Consider the following 24,971-nt stretch of genomic DNA (forward strand, 5'->3'; position numbering starts at 1 on the left):
CCACTAATTCATGCCCTAGAGTAGGACTTGGTTTGGCATGAGTGTTAGGGCCCTACGCAATGGTATGGCTTGGTGAGACTATCTGCTCTTTGTGGTCTCCATGGGTCGGGCCAGATGAAGCATCCATCTTGTCCCCCTTTTTGGCTGTAAATATTGGATAGAACTCTCTATTTTTAACACTACTGTCTTCCATAGCTGTGGTTGTCTCCCTTTTGTTTTGTTTTTTCTCAGTTTTTTCCTCAGGTTTTTTTTGCTCTCCTTGATAGGGGAGGATCTGTCCTATCCGTTATACTTGGGGCGAGTTCTTGAGTATTGGTTGTTGGAGCATCGCTTTCCCTGCTGTTGGCCCTATGTATGTCTTGAGATGCATTATGCCCATTTGTCGGGCTCCCCGGCCTTAGTACCTGAATGTGTTTTGCTTTGTCTGTTAGCTTCGGGCCTGAAGGGACTGCCTCTTTCTTGCTCAAAGCCAGGTGGTAAATGTTTGAGGTCCCCCGGCCATATGTTGAACTGGAACTCAACATGTCCCTACTTCCTCTGACTATCTCTACTATGTCCGCAAGGACCTCAGGGAGAGAAGCCCACTTGCAAATGAGAATTAGGCAGGAACATGGGCCAGAGTTGGTAACAAGATTCAGAACGATGCTCTCTTCCAGATTTTCCACCCTGGTGCTTAAATTAACTAGGCAGGCTGCTATTGATTGCAGGAGATCTAGTTGGACATCCATCTTTGACACAGTAATGCTTTGTGTATGGACATTTTTTGTAGATCTTCATTAACAATGTCATTTGAAATATAATGGTCCACTTTAGAGTACCATGGAGACTCTAATAACCCCATCAGTTTTGGAGTTAGCTCCAGAGTTCTTTCAATTTTTAGGCTGACTTTTCAGAGGAAGGAGGCGGTGAGGTTCCCTACAACTGGAGAATCAGGAATCGGGTCAAATAAAGATGAGACAAAGCCTGTGGCTGATAGAAGAGGCGTGGTGTTCATGATATTCTGGGAATCTTGATCATGGCTTTTGGTCCAGTGAATGTGAGCCACTGTCACTAGATCATGTTCCACTTTTGATGATGCTGCCTCATATTTCCTGTCAATTGAGAGGGCAGGTGCCTTTTCTTTGAATGAGGATGCAACGTTGCCCATATGCGACCCATAATAAGTGGAGAGTCATCCATTTCTGGCTCACTGCAACTTGCCAGACTTAAAAGTAGGCCTCTTTTGGGGGTATGCGGGTAGTTGGTTGGCTTTTTGCTAGCACTTGTGATACTAGTGTCCTGTAAAATGCGCATGTTAGAACCGGAAAGTGGTGCATCCTGAGATTTGTCCTTTTGTCAGCCAAAACAGTGGCCTGGGTGGGGCTGGGGTCACCAATTGTTTTTAAAAGTGCATAATTGATCCCCTTTGTGGGGTGGCTTGAAGGATTGTGTTAGGACTCACTGGCAGAATCGTACTTCTTGTAATCCTTTTTATTGGCAATTGCAGGCTGACCATTTCTTCAGGGGTCGTAAGTAGGCGATCTTCCTTTTTCGGTCCCATCTTGCTGAATTGCACAATGTAGTGATTTCACTGTCTAAAAGGGCCACTCTTCCTAGTCGGCTCAGGCCTGGCCTGATAAAGTGTAGTCTGAGCTAGGGTTGCGTTGACACTGGTAAAATACATTGGGTAAACACTTCCCTGAGTAGTGTCTAGTACAAACATTTTTTGATGGTTTTATGAGGCCACTGCTTGGACTGCTGCAGGTGCCTATGCGTTGCTTCCAAATTCGTGGGCCGTCTACTGCTTTTCATTTAACTGGCCCTGCTCTTGGGCGTGGACTCTGGCTTTTGCTGCTCCACTCAGCCACCCCTGTATGCCACCCAGCCACCCCCCCACAAATGCTTAAGGGCACAGGGAGGCAGGGAAGGCAGTAGGCCTAGAGGATGTGGCGGGCAGCCCGAGGGTAGCCTGAGACAAGGAGCAGGAGAGCGGGCTGCTTCACACCAACATATAACCTGTACCCACCTTACACTGGTCACCTCTGCAACTCTACCCGCAACCGCATTTACTGCCGCGTGCCGCCTTGCACCATCACCGTACCTCTGAAGTTGCTTCACGGGTTAACAACCCTTAATGGAGGATAGTGCAGGGTGACATAAGGCAGTTAGTCAGGTTGACCTCCCACAGAAAATTTGCGTAAGGCACAGAACCGCCGCTGGTAGGAGAGCCCCATCTTCTGCTACTTTTTCAGGCTTGGTTTGCTGCCACAGTGGATCCCAATAGTCTGGACCTGATCCTAATCCTGGTCCTTTTGCTGGTTCTTCATCTGCTGTCCCCCCACCAGTGGCGCCTTTTCCAGCAGTCTGTCTAGTGAGTGAGGCACACCAGGTAAACCGCAGACTGCACCTGGACCTAGCTGGGCTGCCTCCGCAGTCCCCATGGGGGACTGCGTAGTACAGCTTCCGCACTGGCAGCAATCGTGGCAACCGCAGCAGACACGGTGAGAGATAATTGCAGATTCACAGGGCCGGCTCCGTTTTGACTTGAGGAGCGGCTTGTGCTTAGAGCTACTCCCCCCGGACTCGGTCAGACGCCGGGCCGCACCTCGGCGCTCTAAAACGTTCCTCTCTGCTGCTCTCTACTTCTGCTGCTCTCACCTTGCATGAACAATTTTACTGCTAACTGCATGATTGTCTTCTGTTTATGTGAGTCCTCCACATGCAAAGATTTTACACAATGTGTAATCAGATAAGAAAAAACGACAGTTAAGCAACAGGCCCAATAATTTTTTTATGATCATATCCGGGACTTCAAACACAGAACATTCCTTTTGCTTATTTGCATTTTGCATTTTTTTTCTCAGTTCGGTGTCTGTTTCCCCTGAGCCCCTACCCATATTAGAGATAGTCCCCATCCCTTCCTAACAACCATACAAGATTTATCTGGTTTACATTTCCAACCATAGCCAGTGTGGAAATGGACATTCAAAATATATATAAGGTAGAGTTGTCCATGTCAACTACATTGAAGGTTTGAAATGTCTTTGCCAAATATATGAGAATACCCTCACCTACTTTGGTACAAATCAATGTTGTTGATCACCCTCGAATGTCACCATTGGTAATGAATGTCACCATAGTTTCACCATTTAAAAAACGAGTAAGTGGGTTTCCAAGTTCAGTTTTACATTTTGTAAACCAGGGACTTGAATTTGTCTTTGAGAGTGATGAATATCAAAGCCATTGTGAATCAGGTCCTTAGTTGGCCACTCGTGGATTGAACTTTCACCGCCAAACACAGAAGCCAAGTACCTGTTGTCCCCGCTACAGGAGTAGCTGAACTGTGTCCTAGCGCTGCTGAGTAAAACCGACCACCGCGAGGCCGCAGAGGAGGGAGAGGCGCCGGCCCAGGGACTGCGAGGACCAGCAAACACCATCTCCAGCTGGTCCTCTTCCCGTGAGAGCCGCGCCCCCTCACAGTGCCCCGCCCCCAGCATAGCGCGATAACTTCTCGCGGCACCCGCTTCGCGGGTGCCACTCGTGGATTGAACTTTCACCGCCAAACACAGAAGCCAAGTACCTGTTGTCCCCGCTACAGGAGTAACTGAACTGTGTCCTAGCGCTGCTGAGTAACACCGACCACCGCGAGGCCGCAGAGGAGGGAGAGGCGCCGGCCCAGGGACTGCGAGGACCAGCAAACACCATCTCCAGCTGGTCCTCTTCCCGTGAGAGCCGCGCCCCCTCACAGTGCCCCGCCCCTATAACTCCACACACCATAAAAGCGCTACCTGGACCGTGCACCGCGGGACGCGCGCGGGACAAAGCCCGGGGCGATGCCCGGGCAAAGGGCGGGCCCGTTGTTGCCCGTTAGTGCCCGATAGAGACCGGACCGGGCCACCCCCCCTTCACCACCGAAGCTGCAGCAAGCTAACATCATGCCACCAAAAACCAGGAGTACCACTAAGACTAAATCCAAACACGCGCAGGAGGTAGCCCAAATAACGGGTCCTATTGACCTGTTCATCTCCCGGACTCATGAGGCAATAAATCAGAGTATTGCCCTGATGGAAAAGAGAGTGTCGTTAGATCTCATGAACGCGAACGCAAAACGTTCCTCTTTAGGCGCCATTGCAAACGCCACCTCTCCTATTCATCCCAATTCTCACAACTGTTCCCTCCCCGTTACCTTGCTAACACCAGACATAAACACAGTACCATCCATAGTAAACCTCTCTGTAACACAGTCCGAGTCGGACCCTTCATTTAACTCGGACGATTTGGAAGTAACCCCTGACCTGGCGATCTGTCAAATCCAGGAGGACCCCCAGACAAACACCCACCTGCTCCAGCAAGGTGAAAGGGAAGGAGCTATTCCCAAACGAAATATTCCAGCTGTCGAACAAGCAGTAACCACGACCCAGGCTTCTGCCTATGTTATCACCCACTCGAACATCACAACGCCGCAAAGCATTTTACCTCCCAGTGTAACTAACATACCCCACCTGGCAATCTCAAACGAGACCTCTGACAACTTATGCAGAACATGCAAAGTCACCTCGCAAGTTCTCACCACCATTAAAGATCTCCTATTTCAATATTTGAAACCCATTCAACTTAGCATCAGGAACCTAGAAGCACAGCTAAATATAATTTCTGCCACTCTTCTTGACACTAATACGCGCATTGAAACAAGGGGTCAATGGAACCCACCGCAGCAACCAAAAAAACAACCCCAAGTTCAATCTCATAAAGTAGTTGACCTTTCTAACACAGTACCTCTAGCCCAAAAAAGCCTCAAACAAAATGTTTCAATTCAGAAGCCACCACCCAAAATGCCCCAAACTCAGCGGAATAAAACCTCTGCTGTACCCAACCAACAACTAGATAACACCGCAACGACCATTGTAGTTACCCCAGGTCCAGTGATAAACAAAGACACCAGCAGAGTCCACCCGGATAAAAAGCTAGTATCTTCCCCTCCTAAACCAGCGGCATCACAGCCGACTCCTAAGAACACCGTTAAAAAAACATCAGCAATCAGACGCCCTGCTCATCTGCCGCCGGAGGCCACTCCCTACACGATAGTTCTCACTGGTGTACCAGAACTCACTGACGATACTCTTGAAACTGCATGGTCACTTAAAAACAAGGTCATGCAGTGGCTAAGTATCAATAGACCCCTCGGATCCCATCTTTCTGGAGGGATCTCCACAGCTCGTAGGGTAGCCTGGGTAGGCAAAACAACAAAATTAATTCGCGGAGATTGCATTGTAGTAACATGCAAAGATCCCTCTGTAGTGGACTTCATCTGCGCCTGGCCCTCACTGGAAAAAAAAGGGGGGATTGATGCTCGGCATCTCGCCTATTTCTATCCTCCAGTGAGACAGAATCGCAATACTCCACCTTGGTCCTGGCGGAGTATTCATATGACTACTCAGGTAGGAATGCGCCGAGAGAACGGCTGAGAGAACGGCCGAGGCACTACTGGCAAGAAAGACCCTGTCAAACCTACGAAGGCTGGCAGGGACTTTCATTGCAAAACCGTTTTGATTGTCTTGAGATGGTCGATTGACCACCCAGGGACGAACCCGGACACATAAGATCTGTCACTATACTGCAACCAGTCAACCCCACACAACGTTTGGTACCCCTAGAGCCCTCTCCTGACAACCACAAAAACCTATCCCAGGAATTGTCAACTGCTCCCTTTAATATCCTTAAAAAAGTCACTTATATCACCCTTTTACCAGAAGACGAGAGCGCTTCCGGACTGTGTTACCAACCAACTGTAGCCCCTAAGAACTTAGTTGGACCCTTGCGGGTCAGTTCACGACAACTACCAGTAGTAGTTGAAGTAGACAATAATCAGTCTAATCCTTCCCATGTCTTGATGGAATCTGCAAACTTGAGCGTTTCCGTCGCATTCTGGAACATTGCAGGTTTAACCACAAAAATAACATCCTCTTCGTGGCTTGACACAGCAAAGCACCATCAAATTCTGTGCCTGCAAGAAACCTGGTGCACAACTCCATTGCATCTGGCGGGTTATAAAACCTTTTTTACCCAAGCAATACCAGGAAACATGGGTAGACCAAAGGGGGGGGCTTACGACCTATATTGCCAATACCCTCCCTTTCAGAGTGAAACTACTAAAGGAGTCACCCACTTTCCAAATCATTCAAATTACGCAACCAATAGCATCCAAAGGGAACAACCATATAATTATCAATTACTACAATAACTCAGGCACTCTGGAATGCTGTCTATATCTTGAAGAAATAGTCGCATTCCTGACTTCACCTGAATATGATAATAACAAAACTCCATCTTACTTTATCTGGGGTGGCGACTTCAATCTCACACTGTGCTCAAAACACAATAATGGGATCTGCGGGCTTCTAAATGATCTAGGGAATCCGATACCTCACTTTGCACATTCGCCATGTGGCAACAAACTAAATGAAATCCTTTTCTCCCTAGACTTGGACTTTGCCAATGAATTAGTTGATCCGCAGCAGGACTATTCACCCACTTTTCACGGGCGAGGCTGTTCCACAATCATTGACTATATAATGGCCTCGAATTTTTATAAAGGGCAACTAACCAACTATGAGATTGGGACAAATCCAATAAGCGATCACTATCCGCTCAGTGTGGTAATTAACATGAAACAAGCAGGGCCACACCCTGCCAAGTCCGCTTCCCTCGATCAACACCTGATCTCTATGAATAAACTGAATGGGTATTCAATTAAATGGGCAAAAATAGACCCAGAAGAGATGACACAGAGGATTCTTGAGAAAACACACCACTGGTTATCGAAATGTATGTCTCTGGAGACACCACCCGAAATAATTGTTACCTCCTTCCAAAGCATACAAAAAGCAGTCAGGGATGAGCTATTTGTCAAATCAAAAAACAAGTCCAAGCTCCCTTCTGAGAGATGGTTTGATACCTCCTGCCGGAAGGCTCTCACATCTCTTAAAGAAGCCCTACGCAAGCAGCCGAGAGATCCCCACGAAGTTTCCCAATTGAGGAATACTATAACACCGTCCGACAAGACCGCAAAAAACAGATCAAACGAGACCTCTGGCTACGTCTACATGACAGTGCTCAAAGGAAAGATAGCACCGCATTTTGGCAGACCATAAGATCACCCTTCTTGGCCAACAACAACGATCCAGACCATCTTGACGTGGCAATAACTGAGGAGGACTGGGTTTCCCATTTTTCAAAAATCTTCGGAACACCAGCAGATGTCACACCAAACAATCATATTCAAGAAGCTGAATTGGAGAAAAACATTATCTACCCTATTAACATACATTTCTCCCTTAATGAAACCATAAAGGCAATTAAGGCCTCAAAAACCGGCAAGGCCCCTGGCCCTGACGGAATCCCAATGGATCTGTTCTTATATGACGTAGACTTCTGGTCAAAAATAATTACACGGGTCATGTCAGCTGCAGCATCCACAGGCCTTTTCCACTCATGGTCAACCTCAACATTACTACCTATTTTCAAAAAAGGTGACCGCAACGATCCCACTTGTTATAGACCTATTTCCCTTCTGGACTCCACGGGAAAAATTACAGGCCGTTTACTCCTGGACCGACTACAATCTTGGGCCCAGGTGAACAACATCATAACTGACCTGCAATATGGTTTCCAGAAGGGGCTTGGGACCGTGGAACAGGCCCTCAACCTCGTCCTCCTGGTTGACAAATATGTCCGTGCAAAAGGAGGTAACATCTTCCTCGTTTACGTAGACCTAAGCGCGGCATTTGACTGTGTCCAGCATGCGAAGCTCTGGCAAATTCTAGCTGATCTTGGCGTGGATCCCCCATTACTAACCTCTTTAAGAGAACTTTACACCAACGCAGAAGGCCGCGTACGATTTGGCACTAGTGGCGAACTGTCACGCCCTTTCCAGATAACGAGAGGAGTAAGACAAGGTTGTGTACTGGCTCCCTTCCTGTTCAACCTCTACACAAATGGGCTTGAACAGGCGATGCTGGGAGGGAGCCAGGACCTACCACAGATTAACCATCGACCGATACCTACCCTCTTATATGCTGATGACTCAGTTATCCTAGCACGGACCTTAAACGAACTTCAGCTGCAGCTTAATAAGTATGTAACATTCATGGACTCTCTTGGCCTAAAAATCAACATCAAAAAGACGTTCACAATGAATATTGGCCCCAGGACAAAAGTTTCTAAACCCATTCTGATTAACAAAAACAGACTAGATAAAACTCCGGTGTATCCATATCTGGGCATCCTAGTGGATGACAAAATGAACTGGCATAAGGCAGTGGAAGCCAGAAACCTCCATTTCCGCCGAGCAACCTCAGCATTAACATCTTTCTCGAGGAAACTGGGCAAACCTGCTCCATCTGAACTGTTAGCCATATATTATGCTAAATGTCACAGTGTGGCTACCTATGGAGCTGGAATTTGGGGGCATGGTCGTATTGACCAGCTCCAGACCACCGAAAATGCCTTTATCAAGTATATTCTTGCACTTCCCCAAAGTTCTCCGATACTAGCCTCACATCGGGAGCTTGGTATGGAATACATCATCGATACCATCCGATGCCAGCCTATCTTACTGTGGCATCGAATATGGTGTAATCCTAAAAGTCACCTAACCCGCTCCCTTATTACTGACTGTTTAGGCTTAACAAACTGGCGGAAGATCCCGTGGCTAAAGTACATACACAACTTCTTGAAAGATCTGGATTGTGAGCAATACTTCCTCGAACCACCTTCAGTCGAAGACATCTCAAGAAAACAACTAAAGCAAATGGCCATGGCCCATCTGAGAGACCTTCGAAACCAGGCAGAGATTATTAAACCAAAAAACGAAAAGATCTGCTTACTACAGACAGGAAAAGTAATCCAGCCCTACTTGACATATTTTTTATCAAACTATGAAAAGTTTTTACTCACGAGACTACGTTTTGACGTTTTCTTTCGTTTGGTCACATTTCCGGAAACAAAGAACTGGTCCTGCAACCTGATGAGATGCCCCTGTGACGGAGTTTCCTTACAATCCACGATTCACGTTGTCCTTTTTTGTAAATATTATAAATCAGCAAGGAAAACGTGGATCATTCCTACTCTCCGGTCCAGTGGCCTCAGACAATCCTATCCAGCTCTTTCCTACCTACAATCTCCAAAATCCCCTTACGAAGCCAAACTTATAGTGACTTTTCTTAAGGCAGTTATTATTGCACGCCGTAATATCCCTAGTTAAACAAGTATTTTTGTTAATTTGCAAATTGACTCCACTGTTTCAAAACGTTCCTCTGTACAGTGATTCCATTCTTTACGATTTCATTTTCTTAAATTTCTTTTGTGTGTAATACTTTTTAAATGTACTTTTTATGATTATTCAATTTCTATAATCGAATAAAAGTTGATGAAACTGAAACTGAGGTCCTTAGTTCTTGTTATTGACCTGAAATGGTTCTCAGAGCCTTGTACTAAATGTCTTGGATTTAACACCCAGAGCCACATTGCAAAGAATATACAGGTAAATTATACCAGATGACACTTCCCTGGAACAAAAAAATCTTTATATCAAGTTTAGTATTCCTTCCAGGTTACCTGTGCTAGCCCATCAAGAGAGAAGATCCTTCACACCAGCACATCTGTCTTATATATCAATGTATGCAGACATCCTCTAAATTGACTTTGTGAATGCACAAACATCACTCTTTGTTGGCCCTCCTGTCAGACTACAACATGATGATGACCTCAAAATCTTTTGTAAAGATTGGTGGAAAGTTAAGCAAGTGTTTTGGCCAAACTCATTTTACCATTGTGTTATGATAACGTGTTTCTTTGATGTTGGTGGTAATGTATGACAAGAATGTCTACATATATTTGTCAATGCAGTAATACTTTCTGTTGTTTTGTTGATGCTGTGTCTGTATGCTGCAATGTGATGTGTTGTACTGAGGTTGCTGAGTGGGAAAAGTTTTGACTGTTTGTACTCCATTATTTCATTGTTAAGTTGTTTTGTGTATCATATTGTGTTATGCTCTCGTGTTTATTTTAGATAAGAATATAAAAACTGTACTATTTCCAGCTTAGAGCACATGACTTTTAAAATTCCCATGATTGGAAAACACCACTGTGTAAGTTAGCAAAATAGCCCTGTTCCAGCTACTCAAATTGTTAAGAACGTTTCATGCCAAATCAAGAGCATTTGTTATGTTATGTTATGCTAACTTATATAATGTTATTCTATGTTAAGTAATGCACATTTGTAGAGCGCACTATCACCTTAGAGGGTATCTGACACTGAGCTAGGTAAACTGAAAACCTAGTTAGTGGGATATTTGAAATTCAAGGTTTTCAGCTCTTGTGGAATTCAAGGAGTGATGTAGGAGAAGGCTCAATCACAGGATCTGGTTTTCCATACAAATGAAATGTCTGTACGTAGGTTTCTGGCAAGTGGTGGTGACTGAAAAGTTTGTGAAAATAGACGGATTGTTGAGGTATGAAGGGCAAGTGTTACATAGTGCCATAAATGTGTAGAGGAGTTTGAATTGTGCTTGCTTGTGTATGAGATGCCTGTGGAGCTCATACAGATGTAGTGTATTGTGAGTGTGTCATGTAAGATTGAGAGGGATTATAGCCAGATTTATGAATGGTCTGCAGCCTTCAGGTGAGATTGTTGTTGTTCCCGGCATATGGGGGTGTTGCCTTGTCCAGCTTGCTCATGACAAGGGTGTACATGACGTTCTTCTGGGTGCTGATTGTGACGCATTTGACAATCATCCTCAACATCTTGAGAATGGAAGCTTGAGATGATGATCGCATTACCTAGGGTGATCAAATCAAGTTTGATGTTGATGATGGTCCTGAGATTCTTGGCATGGGTGATGAGTGTCATTCAGTCTTAGTTCTGATGGCCACCAGGTGGCATCTCATTGTTGAGTGATCTTTCCAAAGATCACAATGTTGACCTAGGCAGTGTTCAGCTTCAGTGAGATGGTCTTTATCCAATGGGCAATATCAGTCATGCAGGCATCGAACTTGACCTGAGTACTGGGAGTCTAGTCCATGAGAGAGAGAATGTTGTGTGTATTGTTGCCAAAGCAATTGACATTGAGTCATGAAAACAGATGATGCTGGCTCAAAGGATCATGTATGCAGGAAAAATCCTAGCAGAACTCTGCAGTTGTGTTTGCCAGCATCAGCGGTGTACATGCTGACTGACTGTGTTCTTCCAGTCAGGAAGGAGCAGATCCATGGCAGTGCGAGTCCTTGGGTTTCAATAATGTAGGTGTTAGATGAAGATGCAGATGAGGTGGGAAACTGTATCAAACAGTGTAACAGATACCATCTCTTTAATCAGCATTCCCAAAGCTCACTTCATGTGGTACCACTCCCTGTCCCAGACAATAAATACAACACTAGAGTTAGGCCTGAGTATGACTGGAAACCTGGAATCAAGAATGGAAAAACAAAACAAAAAAGCAAATATTCCTAGTTTATGACTTCTTTCTCTCAAATATCACAATTCTGAGTATATGCTTCCCAATATTTTTCTTGGATTGGAAGAGTGTGTAATGAGATGGTAGGAGAAATTAGGAGCTAGTATACAGAACTTGTGACAATCCTGGGGAAGAAGAGTACTTTGCAAGTGTGTTGAATGTATTTTTATGTTATTGGGATTAAGCACAACATTATTTGAAACAGGCTTTGGTTTAGAATGTGAGACTAAAGAGACACCCCCATGTGCCAATTTTTTCATATTTGTGAGTGTTCATGTAGATGGGGAGGCTGCACTGTAGTTTTCCACTTTGCCTCCTGGGGTCATACCCACAAATAGGATTTTTTCTGACACAATTCACAGTCTACAATTACTTCATTTATCATCCTGCTTTTTGGGAATCTATATAGTGATAAGGTTAAGGGAATGAAACATGTCTCCTGGCAACCGAAAAAAATGATGAAAAAGTCTTTAAAAGAATAACTGAACCTGATACACTGCTAAAGTGTGGTGATGATGAAGAGAAGTGTTTGTGAGGTGAAGGATGGTCGTAGTGCTCAAAGGATTTGCTGATAAATCACAAGATGTTGTTGTAGTTAGAACCATAAGGAGATTTCCTCTGATTAGGACCCTGTGTCTTGTCATGATTTACAGCACTGTTTTCATAAGTGCAAAGATCATGTGATGTCACTTCCTGTAATGCAATGGTTCAGTTTTTTATGATTTTGAACTGGAAAAAATCTACTGTGAGAACTTACAAATTTGGGGTGAAGGATTGGCATTGGAAAGCAAGTGTATGAATCTGAATGTTAAACTATACCTCTTTTTTTAAAAAAAAACTCTGCCACAAGAAATTAGCAAAAAAGACAAATGTGATAGTTAATACACTCAGGCTTATTTCATTGTGGAAAATGATCTGCATTTTAAAGTTGCATATGGAATTAATGCAGCTGCTACAGAGAAATTTGTGTCCCATTCAAGTTATGCATTATGACATGAATAAAATATCTCTGGTGTTTAATGCCGCTGTTGGTGAAATCAGTATACAGACTGATCACCAGTTTGACTCATCAAAAAATTGAACAGATTCATATGCAACAAACTACATTTTAGTATAAAGGTAACACATTTGCATTTAATACAGATAACTTGGGAGGTTACTGGCTCCGTAACAGAAATACTGGTGTGACATAAGTTCCACCAGTTATTTTTTTGGGGACTGTCATCTAGGAGCTACATTTAAATAGTAAATCATAATGTTAGAACCTTCCTGTTTTGTCTCAATCTTTTGTAATTTCAGTGTTCCTAAAATGAATTCCTTTGGAGAGTTATAAAGACTTAATAGTAAATTTGTATCTGACATCCTTATAGGGCATCCATAACTTTCATATAAAGCTTTGAAATTCAAAATATGCCGCCATTTCATCTGACAGTATTAAAGGGGATGCATACCAAGCTTAGAAAACTCAAAACGTGCCCCTAAATAACATTTTATCTCATGACTATCTTTGAAACGAGTAGCTGATTGTGTTAGGTTTCTGGCATCAAGATGTTAAAGATATTAAAGCTCCATTGAGCACCCAGCCAAGACTTATGGGTATCAATTTTAGGAATATTGATTTCCTATTTGTGCTGTCCTCGTGAATCTCAATTAGGAAATCAGAATTCCTTATTTATGAAACCCTTTTGAGTTTCATTAGCGACTCCTAGTGGTTTACAAATAGACCTGGGTCATGCATATTAAAGGGGGTAGGTCGCAATTTGTGAGCCATTAGGAATCCCAGCCATCATATGGATGGTGACCTGCTAGGGTCAAAAGACCAGCATATCTGTGATTGCTTTTTAACAGAGCAATAATGTCTTTTTTAAATAAAGCCCATTTTTCTTAGAGGGAAACAGGCTGCATTTAAAGAAGAAATAAATTAAACTGCCTGATCTGAAAAAATATTTTTTTTATTATTTTAAAGGGTAAGGGGTGCTCTGGGGACCCCTTCCCATTTGCAAATAGTTTTCCACCTCCTTTAAGGAGTTATTAAAACATGAATATTTTGTGGCCCTAAACATTCATACATCCCATTCAGATTCATTATTTGGAAGGGACGCCTTAAACACGCCCCTTCCAAATACGGAATTGCACACACAAATTGTGATTCTGTAATGTTTTATCGAATCATGTGTGCTTTGTACATGTGTAAAAGCATTTGTTTAATCAGAAACAGCCTGATTGGCTGTTTCCAACTGCAAAAATGCATTGCAGTTGTGGCCCCAAGACTATAAAAGGAGTGGTTCTGACCTCTTAGTAGAGCCATTTATATAGTACCAAGCTGGAACTAAAATCGAGAGACCTTCCCCATCTCTTGCAAGTTAATGCCCTGAATGCAAAGCACAGAACGTACAGCTCTGCTGAAAGTGCCCTGATGTCGGCACCAGGACAAATTTTGCACATATCCCTGGGGGTAACCGGATTTTGCTTTGCAATAGCTGCCAGATGCAAGATCCAGGCGGATACCCTACATTTCCAGCACTGTTTTGAGGTCTGACATGCCAAAGCTTTGTTATTTGTAAAATATTGTCAAGCTGTAGAGTTATCTAAAAATATTGTAAAACACGACTGCCTCCTCCTGGACACATCTTTAACCTTTGTTCTTCTCTTCTGCCCTTTAAGGTACAGTGTTTCCGGGTCACATTGTTTGTGCCTTTCCTGGTTCAGAAACAAGTTATATTCAGGCTGTTCTGCCATACTTTGAGGATGGCTTATATTCATTGATGTCTGCTGCTGATACCTTGCTGGCCAGCACCGACCTTCAGCAGGGCATTAAAAATGTCCGCCAACACCTGGAGGCATCCCAGAAAAGTATGTCAAAGGCAGAGGAGTCATCCCTGGCACAAGTGAAATCAGTGAACGGAAATATGGAAACGCTCTTACACACGATAAACAGCCTAAATGATGAACAGAAGGCGCTACAAGCTCGGGATGAAGGACTTAAAGTGCAACTCTCTGGACAGCAAGGGCAGGAGTCCATTGTAAAACAACACCTAGAAGCAGCAAAGGCAGACCTCAAGAATGCAGATAATGATCTAGAAAGAGCGATTCAAGCATGGCACGCTGCAGAGGAACAAAAGAAAGTGGGCATTGGCCTGATATTTATTCCGATAGTTGGACCAATAACAGGTATATTTTGCTCTTGGCTTGTATTGATTGTCATTAAATGAACAGCACAAGCACTTTCATACCACATAGTCACATATGACACTCAGATAAACACCTAGGGCCAGATTTTCAAAGATTGTTTGCAGCGCAGCGCAGCACAACGTGTTGGTGCTCTGCGTTGTTTTAGCGAGAGCTGACCTGTGCCATATTTACAAAGAATTGGCGCAGTGATGCTGGCTCCATGTGCTGTCACTCTCTCTGCAGCACTGCATCAAGGCAGACACCCTTGCACACTAAGGCAGGGGCAAATGAGTTGTGGGCAGGTTAGTTTTTGTGCTGTAATGATTTCCTCTCTGCCCAGAAACTATGCTTTGTTTTTTGGGTGCTGCAGAATGCAGCACACTTTCAGAAAGGAAAAAAAGAGAAAACCTAAAAATATTTCTCCCATTATGCCAGCCTCAGGGAGGTGTAAACCCACGTATACCAGTCTGTGTTGATATGAATTGGTTTTAAAATCCATTGGTGGACGCAAAGGAATGCCCATGCGCTGTTCACTGAACACTCCTTTGATGCAAATGAATGCAATGCAGTGTGTTGCAACGCATTGCATTACTTTTGGTCATTTGACGCCACATCTCATCATTTGCATTGGTTTAGAAATGTCACTCTGTATTGTGCATCAGGTCTGTGTTTAAAAAGTAACACAAAATAAATGCAAAATATTTGCAAATTTGGGCCCTTTTTTCTAACACACACTTACACATAGAGAGGCCCAATGCACTGAAAGACATATTCACATAAACTCACCATGCCCACACTAATACATACACATGGAGAGGCTCAGCTGCAAAGACATAACACACAAACACATAATCACACACATACCCATATACATCAACACACAAACACACACACACACCCGTGCACACCTGCGTGCACACACACATAGTGGACAAATACCAACTGTCCTGTCAAATGACCAAAAGTAATGCAATGCAGTGCAACACAGCCTTGCATTAATTTGCATCAAAGGAGTGTTCAGTGGACAGCGCATGGGCATTCCTGTGCGTCCACCAACTGCCCAGGCATAACTACAGAAAGACATCAAGGTGACAGAAGGCAACACTAGCCTTTAAATGGCATTTACTGAGCCATGTAAACCCACCTTGAGTGGCTCTGCAGGGCTTAGCCTAAATCAGTGTCTTCGATTACTCTGAATTGAGGAGGCAATCCATGGGTCCACCAATTAATTTTGACACAATCCCATATTTACTGAGGTCAGCAAACCTTTGATGACATCACAATGTTGCACCTTCCCAAGTGAGGTGTGGGAAGATAAATATCTTTATTTCTGGTTATTTCCTCTTTTCAGTTGAGCTGCATTCTGCAGCACACATGTATAGAGTAAAATACCTCTTAGGATTGTTTTGTGCAAGAAGGTTACCCTTTCTGTACAGAAACAGTCCTGCCTGCAATGCAGGAACCTTTGCACTATGATGCACGGGTGTCAGCAATGGCTGTTAGCTGCACACAGTGTACTAGGTCAGGAAGAGAGCAGGAATGTTTTATATCTTTGTAAATATTGACCAGTTCTGCTATATCCATTTTTCACAAAGTAGTGCAGTCCAGAATCTTTGCTTGCTGCCCACGATCGCAGGGATGCTTCGTAAATGTACCTCCGATGGATCTGCAAGTTATGTGTCGCCCACTATGAATCCAAGAATATCGAAATCGACATGTATTTAAACATTTCAGCCTGGCTATGACAAGTGCAGTATGTAATATCTTAATAAATATGTTCACATGTCTTCCTCTACTCCACCAGTGGAACTCTGTAAATGTGATGTCATTTAGAATGTTATGACCTGATTCATCACAGTTGGTCTAGGGCTGAGCACCTAGCCAGGCGCTCCTGGTGGGGCTTTGTAATGGCTTATTAAGAGCTTTGTACTAGCTAATGAGCCCTATGGACATTGTACCTCCTACATGTAACCTGTGCTAATAAATCTACTTAAAAGCTACCTTCAGTCTGGACCCAAGTTACTACATTTATTTTGGCGACGAGTTGGTCTTAAGAACCTGCATCTACCTACTTCAATTGGGAACATCTGGAATCTACCTATCTGCACTGCTGTGAACCAACTGCCAAGAAATCAGCCCCACCAGTGACCTCTGCACCACCGGTCGCCCTCATCGTACTTCAACTTGGTTCCTGTCAACAAGACACTCTACAACCATAACCTGTCTACAGCAGTGAATTTGACAAAGGTAAAAAAATAAAAAAAGTCTCTTTTCATTAACGTCATGAATCTACGTTTTGGGAGAGCCTATCAACATTTCTGTGCCTTTTAGTCTTTGAAAGAAATTAGTAGAAGCTTTCAAAGCCACGAGAAACCCAAAAGCACAAAAAGAAATGTGTGCAGACTCCACCTGTTAAGGGTTAAAGGCATTTTGCAGCGGAAGGACCCAGGGTGTCCTTTCAATTAATGTTGGCGATTAATATTGCTTTAAAAACTGCGTACCAAAGTAACTGAGACTGATGTACCACCATTTCAACATTCGTCTTATCTAACAATTATCTCTGTTAAAATGAAAGAGTTAAATTGGAAAAACGCCGCTTAAAACTTAGTTACTGTGTGAAAATGTTCTATGAGACATTACATTTTTCTGTGCCTTGGTTTTGGAAACTGTTGAAACCGTGAGTCACTTCGGTACAGTAAATATTGGTGGCATGAAATGTGCTCATACATCGACAATTTTTTTAAACCAACTTGAATTTATCTGTGAAGGATATGTGCTCATACATCGACATTATTTAAACCAACTTGGATTTAACTGTTAAGGCAAAGTGTTCAAACATCGTCTCTGTTTAAATCAGCATGAATTTAACTGCGCAATCTCTGAACTCACAAATGTTGAAAGAAGCAGCACGTAATGATTTTCTTTTAAATAAGTGAAGTCATACGGAAAATGAAAATCAGCAAGTACTTTAAAAATGATGCCATATTGGAAGCAATTACAGACAGGTTACAAAAGATGTTGTTGCTTGATTCTAAACTGAGAGTACCGTTTAACTGAACGTCTGTGTATCTGCATCCGCGCTGATCCGGTCCTCTCCTTGCCACTTTCAAATATGATGACGTGGTGGAATTTCTGTAGTGTAAGAAGAGCCGTGAACCTCCCGGCTTTGCGTCACTGTACGTGCCGCCATGTTCATCATCCTTATTCTGCCACATCCTTCAATCCTGGCTGAATTTGTCGTTCGGTGTGGAATGGAAGTCCTTCGTCAACAGCAGCACGTTTTGAATCTTAGTTCTCATTGAACAACCAGCATTATTCAAATCAAGGTACTGTGTTTTGTTAACAGTTCCTTTTCATCACGTCGGAGTCTTCCTTTCAATCTGGGATTTCCACATAGAGTGCAGCGTTATAAAGAACCCCTGTCAGAAATGTTCATGCTAGTTACGGTTTGTTCCCTTCAATGATTGCCACTCGAGTACATCTTTCCTTCGTCATTAAACTGTGACATTTCGACATATGAGCACCTTTTCGACATTATTGTAGTTATATTGCCATCTTCTGGGCCGATTTGGATTTTTTTTTTCATTTCTCCATTTCAGTGTTAATTTTTAACATCAACTTAATTGTTCACAATTATATACCTACTAGGTTCATGTATAATACCACTTTGGTACGCTACATTTTGACATCATGTATTACACTATACAGCGGTATATTTTGTTTCTATGTGCTCACTCTCATGATCTTATATTTTACCTTGTAATCTTTGTGCACAAAAAAATATTTGACATGTCATTTTGAGAGTGAAATTTGTTTTATTAACTAAGGGTCTCTGTCTGTCCCTTTAGTTTCTGTTTGCACACAGACCTCACTAAATTTTGTCACTGTGTTGCGTGGGGTTTTAGTCCCTTTAAGTTGCACTAGTGCATCTCAGTTGCCCATACACAGACCTCTAGTTATTGTGTGTCTGTTGTTCACATAGGGTTATATTCCCTTTAGATTTCAACAATGCACACTCAGTGTCTAAACACAGACCAAGTGAATTTAGTTTTCTGTATTTTGCAATAGACCTCTTCACGAGTATTCTATTTACTATGCATAATTGACCTTTCCCTAGGTTTGTTTGTTGGATCTTCCCATTATTATATGCATTTCAGTTTGCGAATGTTTGTTGAGTCTTCCCATTATTACATGCACTTCAGTTTACTTGTTTAATGCCCTCACTATTGTGCACATCTTATCTTCCTTCTGATGTTTAGTGTGGGTTTAGTTTAATTTTGGATCTGTGCACATTGTTTTCTCCATTCGAGGATACCCATGTGTTGGAACCTAAAGATGTCAGGTCACCTAGGGTAGCCTGGCCTAGGGTAAGACAATATCAATAGAAATGACACGCTGAAGGCAATGAGCCAATCTGGGTATATTCAGAAAGAATCAAACAATCTATGTAGACCCTTATGGGAGTCTTCAAGGGCGCTGCACGGTTTGGGCCAGATCCTTTGTTTAGTCAATTATTATGCCTTGTTTCCCTGCCCTCGTTTTGATTTACTTGTGAGGACCACTTACCCCTCTAAACCTTCTCCTTACTTGTTGTCGAACTGTTGGCTGGTGTCTTGGTTCGCCAGAAGGGGGGAAGAAACGGCAAGGAAAAAGGAGCCGAATGACGCTAAGGCTCACCAGCCTTTGGGGGCTCCTCGACTTTCCCCTCCTGCTCAAGCCAGCTCCTCCGTGTGGCGCTCGAGCAGGGGAAAGAGGACACCGCAATAATCCCGAGCCGCTGCGGTACTCCAGGCGCTTCCCTGTCCGGTCCCGCCTCCACCTTCCTTGAGGGAAGCGGCACGACCGGGCATGCGCGGGAGAACAGCGGCTCAGGCTGAAGTCTGCTCGGCTCTTTGGGACTGCCTCCTCCGGACCCGCCCACACGCGCCGACTGACGCGTTCCTTTAGCAGGGCCGGCACTTGACAAGAAACAGGGAAAGAGAGGGCGATTCTCCTCACGATGTCACCGCCGCAGCCTCCGGACTCAGGGCGCTGTAGGCAGGCTGAATCAGGCGGCCAGTACACTCTGTGGCGCCTCGCTAGATACTTGATTCCAGCCCCACTCCAGTCGATCTACTCCTCTTTGGCAAAGGCCTACCCCAGGTAACGGGGAAGGGGGAAAAATAGGTGTGTTTTTAATGTCTGATGACTCCTCTGCTGCTCACAGTCCCTTTAGCTATTGATGGGAGTATCCAGGAGTCACTTCCCTTAAATTCCGCCCTAAAGCCTCTTTTCTTACTGGGCCGGGGGGGCTTCACTCAGGTACAGTCTCCCTCACCCACGCCTTACACTGGGACCAGGGGAGAACAGGTGCCCAGGGTCTTCAGGATTTTCCACCCAGCGGGGTCAGGTCAAGTAACCAAAGGGAGAGAGGATGGTGAATCAATAAGGAGCGTCCCTAGTCTGGGAGGTCAACCTTTTGACTATCCTACCCCCACCTTCTGCTACAGCCTATCCTCCAGCCAGCCCACTCTGCAAGACAAAATGGCTGACCAGCATTCCGCCTTATATAGGCTGACCCTCAGTGGTCCAGAAGAGACCAGAAGGTTCTGGAAGGTCCTACTCTATCCTATGGGACAGGTTCCAGATATGTCAGTTGTGACAGTTGGTAGCCACCATTTTATGACTCCAAGGAAATTCCTGTCAGGAAAGGCCTCTAGGCCTGAGGTGAAAAACTATGAGGGCGAAAGAGCACCTATCCCCTAGACCAACACCTTGAAAAATCTAGTGGACACAAAAATGAATAAGGTTATGAGGGGCAAAAAGGGAACAAAATAAATAATAAATTGGAGGGACTACGCAAAGGGCCAGACAGGTCTAACACCATGCATAAGTAAATGTTACCCTTATTGGGTGTATGGTCTCAGTCGCCGTAATGCATGGGTTAAGTTACTCTGGGCGTTTTGTTCATTATACTTGTTTTGTGTTTTCCACTTTAACCCAGTTTGAATTTTTCTTGTGTATTTTATTCTTCTTGTATATGATAGTGAAGGTTGAGTGAGTTAACTCTTTTCTTTCACTGTCTATTCGTTTTCTCCTGATCTGTGCTGTCCTTTTCAAGCTTACCTGGCCAGTAGGTGTGAATTGAACTGCCATTGATGGTTTTCTTGCCTATTCTTTAACTTTCCTTTCTTTTTCGTGTTTAGAGAGGAGGATGGGTAATATGTCTATAATGGGATCCAATATGGAATCTCTATTTGTATTTAGTATACTTCCTCATTTCTCTACTATTGTCTTTACTTTTACTCTGCTATTGTCTTTACTTTTACTACTGGTTCTTCAACACTCTTTGCTTTTCTGTGGTGTGTTATTTTCTTACCTAAGATTCTTTCTTTGTGTTTTTTTTGAGAAAGGAGGATATGTAATATCTTAATAAATATGTTCACATGTCTTCCTCTACTCTACCAGTGGAACTCTGTAAATGTGATGTCATTTAGAATGTTATGACCTGATTCATCACAGTTGGTCTAGGGCTGAGCACCTAGCCAGGCGCTCCTGGTGGGGCTTTGTAATGGCTTATTAATAGCTTTGTACTAGCTAATGAGCCCTATGGACATTGTACCTCCTACATGTAACTTGTGCTAATAAATCTACTTAAAAGCTACCTTCAGTCTGGACCCAAGTTACTACACAGTCTAAAATCAAAAGCACATGGGACATCTGCGGGGGGGGAGGGCACACTCACAACAGCCTCACTCATGTCCTGCACTTTCCATTTGCAGGGGGTTTCAAATGAATCATAGATGCAGCATTTTATTTTTTATGTCAAGGGTCGGGTGGAATGTGTAGAGTTTGTCACTGCTGAATTCCATTAAAATTCCAGGAAAATCTGGGAAATTCTGACAGGGCAGAGTGGGCATTTCACACTATTTTCTTAACGCACCCTTATGCCCAAACATAGAATGTGATGATGCATTTTGCACTAAGACTTATTGCACTCATTGCATACCCCTTGGTGACCTTACATACTCTACAATGATTATTACAGAGTGTGTATGGGTGCTGACGGGTATGCACTGCCGGGCAGTGGTTTCTAAACAGGGCAGAAAGTGGGAGAAATTCCTCTGCATTAAAAAAACACAGCAGATTGAAGTTTATAATATGTTTTTAAAGATAGAGGGACTGCTTCATCTCTCCTAGCCAGTTTCGAAATCACATAAATAAGAAAAAAAACAGCTCTAGCGTGCTGGATATACAATGTAAGAATAAGCCCACTTTGTATTTGTGTCTTCCGGAGAGGTAACTCTCCTGCTGTGATTATTTTAATTAAAAGGATAGGGTCTAACCCAAATGGGGTTATCTTTTTTCTGATACAAACCCATTTGGGTTAGTCCACAAATGTATGTTGCAGCTAATTATTATGAATTTGGTGCTGGTGCCTGTAGACCTTTTTTCCAGTGGTTCCCCAATAAGGGAGCAGCAGAATTTAATTACTCATAACAAGAGTAATGCAGAATTACCAAATTCCACTGGTAGAATTAAAAAATCCACCCAGGCCCAATATTAACAGTTATCATGAATCCTAGTAGCAAAACATAACATCCTTTTAAGAAGGGTCCTCATAGCCAAATTAAAAGAAAATGCAATTAAATGCTTTATACACTATTAATTAAATGGCCTGAATAATATCATAATTCATATTTATTCACACACTTCAGTGTTAGTGTGCCAATAAACATGTAGTCTTTTTTTTCATTTCTTTTAGGTGGGGTCAAGATCGCTCTAGCAAATGCAGCTATTGAAGATGCAATAAATAGAGCTAACGAAGCTAAAAGGTTGAAACAGATACACCAGGCTGCTGTGGACAAGTTTGAATCTGAGCTTCGATCCTACAGGGAGTCAATCCGTTCCACCGAACAGACCATTTCGGATAACACTGAACACATTCAATTCCTCCAAGAGGAACTAAACTCGGAAAGGGAGCTGTATCAAAAGTTAAGCAAATTCCTCATTCCATTGAGGAAAAGCACCAGTTTCCTGAGCACCTTGGCTGGCAAGACCAGTGCAGCAAGCATATCAATTGAGTTTAGTGGTCTGCTGGGAGTCTTGGATGAAATCGCAGTGAGTGTTCGCCCTCTTGTTAAAAGTAGTGCAGTGTACTCACTCCTGATCGCTGATAATTTACCAACCGTCATACGTAAGCTGACAGAGGCGAACATCAGGTTAAAGAAAGCTGCAGCAGGCTAAAGCAGTGCATTCCTATGGCACTGTAGTTTGTGTGCAATCCCTGTCATCTGCTTCTTTTCATGTATTTTAATTTGCAATACCTTTGGGTGGAACTCCCACATCTCCTAAGCTTCTCTCCTTAGTTGTGAATGGGCTGCTAGCTGACCAGGTCCTCTAGCCTAAAGAAGGCATACAACCAAGCACGGCATCAACCCCCTTCCGGGGCTGTCTTTTACTCATTGTACAGAAAAATGCAATCCCAGCAAACTTTTTTCAGTGAATGAATGAAGAATACCCAACAGCACCTTAACAACATCAACCTTCCTTCATTCCTTGCACCTGCACCTTCCCATAAAATGCAGCAGCAATAAGTCTTCAAATTCCTATCCCTCTGCAATCTCACCATCGTATTGAACTCCTTAAAAGTCACAAGTTAGGGCCGCATTTACAATATGTTGCCACAGAGCAGCTCTGAAAGTCGCCTTGCTGCCGTATGGCAAAGGAAAAGGGCCGGAATGTGCTATGTCAATGATATACAGCACTTTCCTGTTCTATTTCGCTGCACAAATGATCAATGGACTGCCGTGTGCCAATGCAGACACCCCATGATGCAAGGGTGGCTGTGTTATATGAATGATGGTTTTATAAATGTATAAACCTCGGCACGCTAGATCAATTCAAATGTCAATTCATAAATATGTGTAGCAAAGACAAATTCGAAATATCGGCAAGAAGTCAATTCAATTCTTGCTGCGTCAATTTTAATATAAAAAATCACCAAATCTTGAATCACAGATTTCAAATTTACAGCATAATAACAATATAATTAGGAATAGACAGCTTGATGCAACAGTCCTCCTTTTTGAGCGATGAACCAGCAGCCGACACGTGTGAATGCACTAAAAGAGCAGATGTGCTACCAATCAGACCACCACTGCCATTGTAAATATTGTTAAGAAGGATGGTTTTAGGGCAGGAAGGGACAACATCAGTGGTTCATTTATAAAATATTAAGTGCTAGGGAACTGACAAGGAGGTCACTGACTCTTGCACCACCCATTCGCCCTTGTCATTGCTGCCAAAAAAATTACTTCAGCTTCTGTTTATCCTCAGTAGTTATCAATATGCAGGCTGTCACGATGGTACTTTGTTATTGCTTGGAGGATGCTTAGAGTATGCCAGGAGACAAACATACTCATGTGAACCTAACTAGAAATGTTATGTGTGAGAACTGGCTGATCGTATGAGTCCACTGCCCTCTGGTGTGCAATGTTTATTTCAGTTAAGATGATCTAAATAGCAAAGTCAGATAATGTACACATTTTATTTTTCTAGAGTCATTAAACACAAAACTCAGCCCCACTTTTATTTCTTGATCGACAACAAATCTTTTCACAAGATTATCAAGAGAGAACTTGCTTTGAATGAAAGCACAATGTTAAATATGGATACATGAGGCCTAATAGCTAACACACACTTAAAAAAGGAGTCTGTCAGTTTAGAGTACAACAAATCTCACATTAAGGGGTCCATTTCATTGACGGATGGAAGGCCATCGGTGCTGGTGGCGGTGGCAAAAATCTGACCTGTCTCCCGCCCCAGGTGTGGTCATTGCGGCCTACAAATCACAATGGACGCACAGAGGCCATTTTCTGTCCGCAACAGCCTGTCAGGCCCCACACGTTTTTTGAGTGCGCAAGGGTGGCGGATGGAACGAACAGGGCAGGACCGGCATGCGGAAATACGTTCCATCTGCCAAGCAGATCACGATATTGCTGAGAGCCCTTGCACCGTCGTGTAAAAACCACCATGTTGCGGATGGCGGTAATACAACTTCAGAGAGGAAGAGCCGAAACACAAGCCATCTAAACACCTGGGGCCACCATGGATCCTGCGCAACAGGACTTCCCGCTGCACCACCTGCCTCACCTCCGGCAGACAAGATGCTGCCGTGCCCAACAACAGAGATACATGCCAACATTTCCATGCATGCAACCAATGAACAACTACAACTCCCAGCAAGCGTGGTGGCACCACGATGTCCGTGGCAACCTGTCAAATGCAAAGTTCAAGGCCCAACATATCCCCATGAGTGATCCTCGG

The 24,971-nt window shown here is 43.5% G+C and overlaps 1 protein-coding gene across 1 annotated transcript in view; it reads left to right on the forward strand.

Moving 5' to 3' along the window:
- Positions 1-23,954, forward strand: part of LOC144819254 (uncharacterized) — a 62,835-nt gene extending 38,881 nt beyond the window's left edge. Inside the window, exons 3-4 of the mRNA XM_078677223.1 lie at positions 14,157-14,663; positions 22,408-23,954. Of these exons, the coding sequence (XP_078533349.1) occupies positions 14,157-14,663; positions 22,408-22,889 (989 nt within the window). The 3' untranslated portion in view covers positions 22,890-23,954. The remainder of the gene's footprint in view (positions 1-14,156; positions 14,664-22,407) is intronic.
- Positions 23,955-24,971: the final 1,017 nt, after the last annotated feature.

The sequence above is a fragment of the Lissotriton helveticus genome, chromosome 2_1 (genome assembly GCF_964261635.1).
Source record: "Lissotriton helveticus chromosome 2_1, aLisHel1.1, whole genome shotgun sequence".
NCBI classification, from domain to species: domain Eukaryota; kingdom Metazoa; phylum Chordata; class Amphibia; order Caudata; family Salamandridae; genus Lissotriton; species Lissotriton helveticus.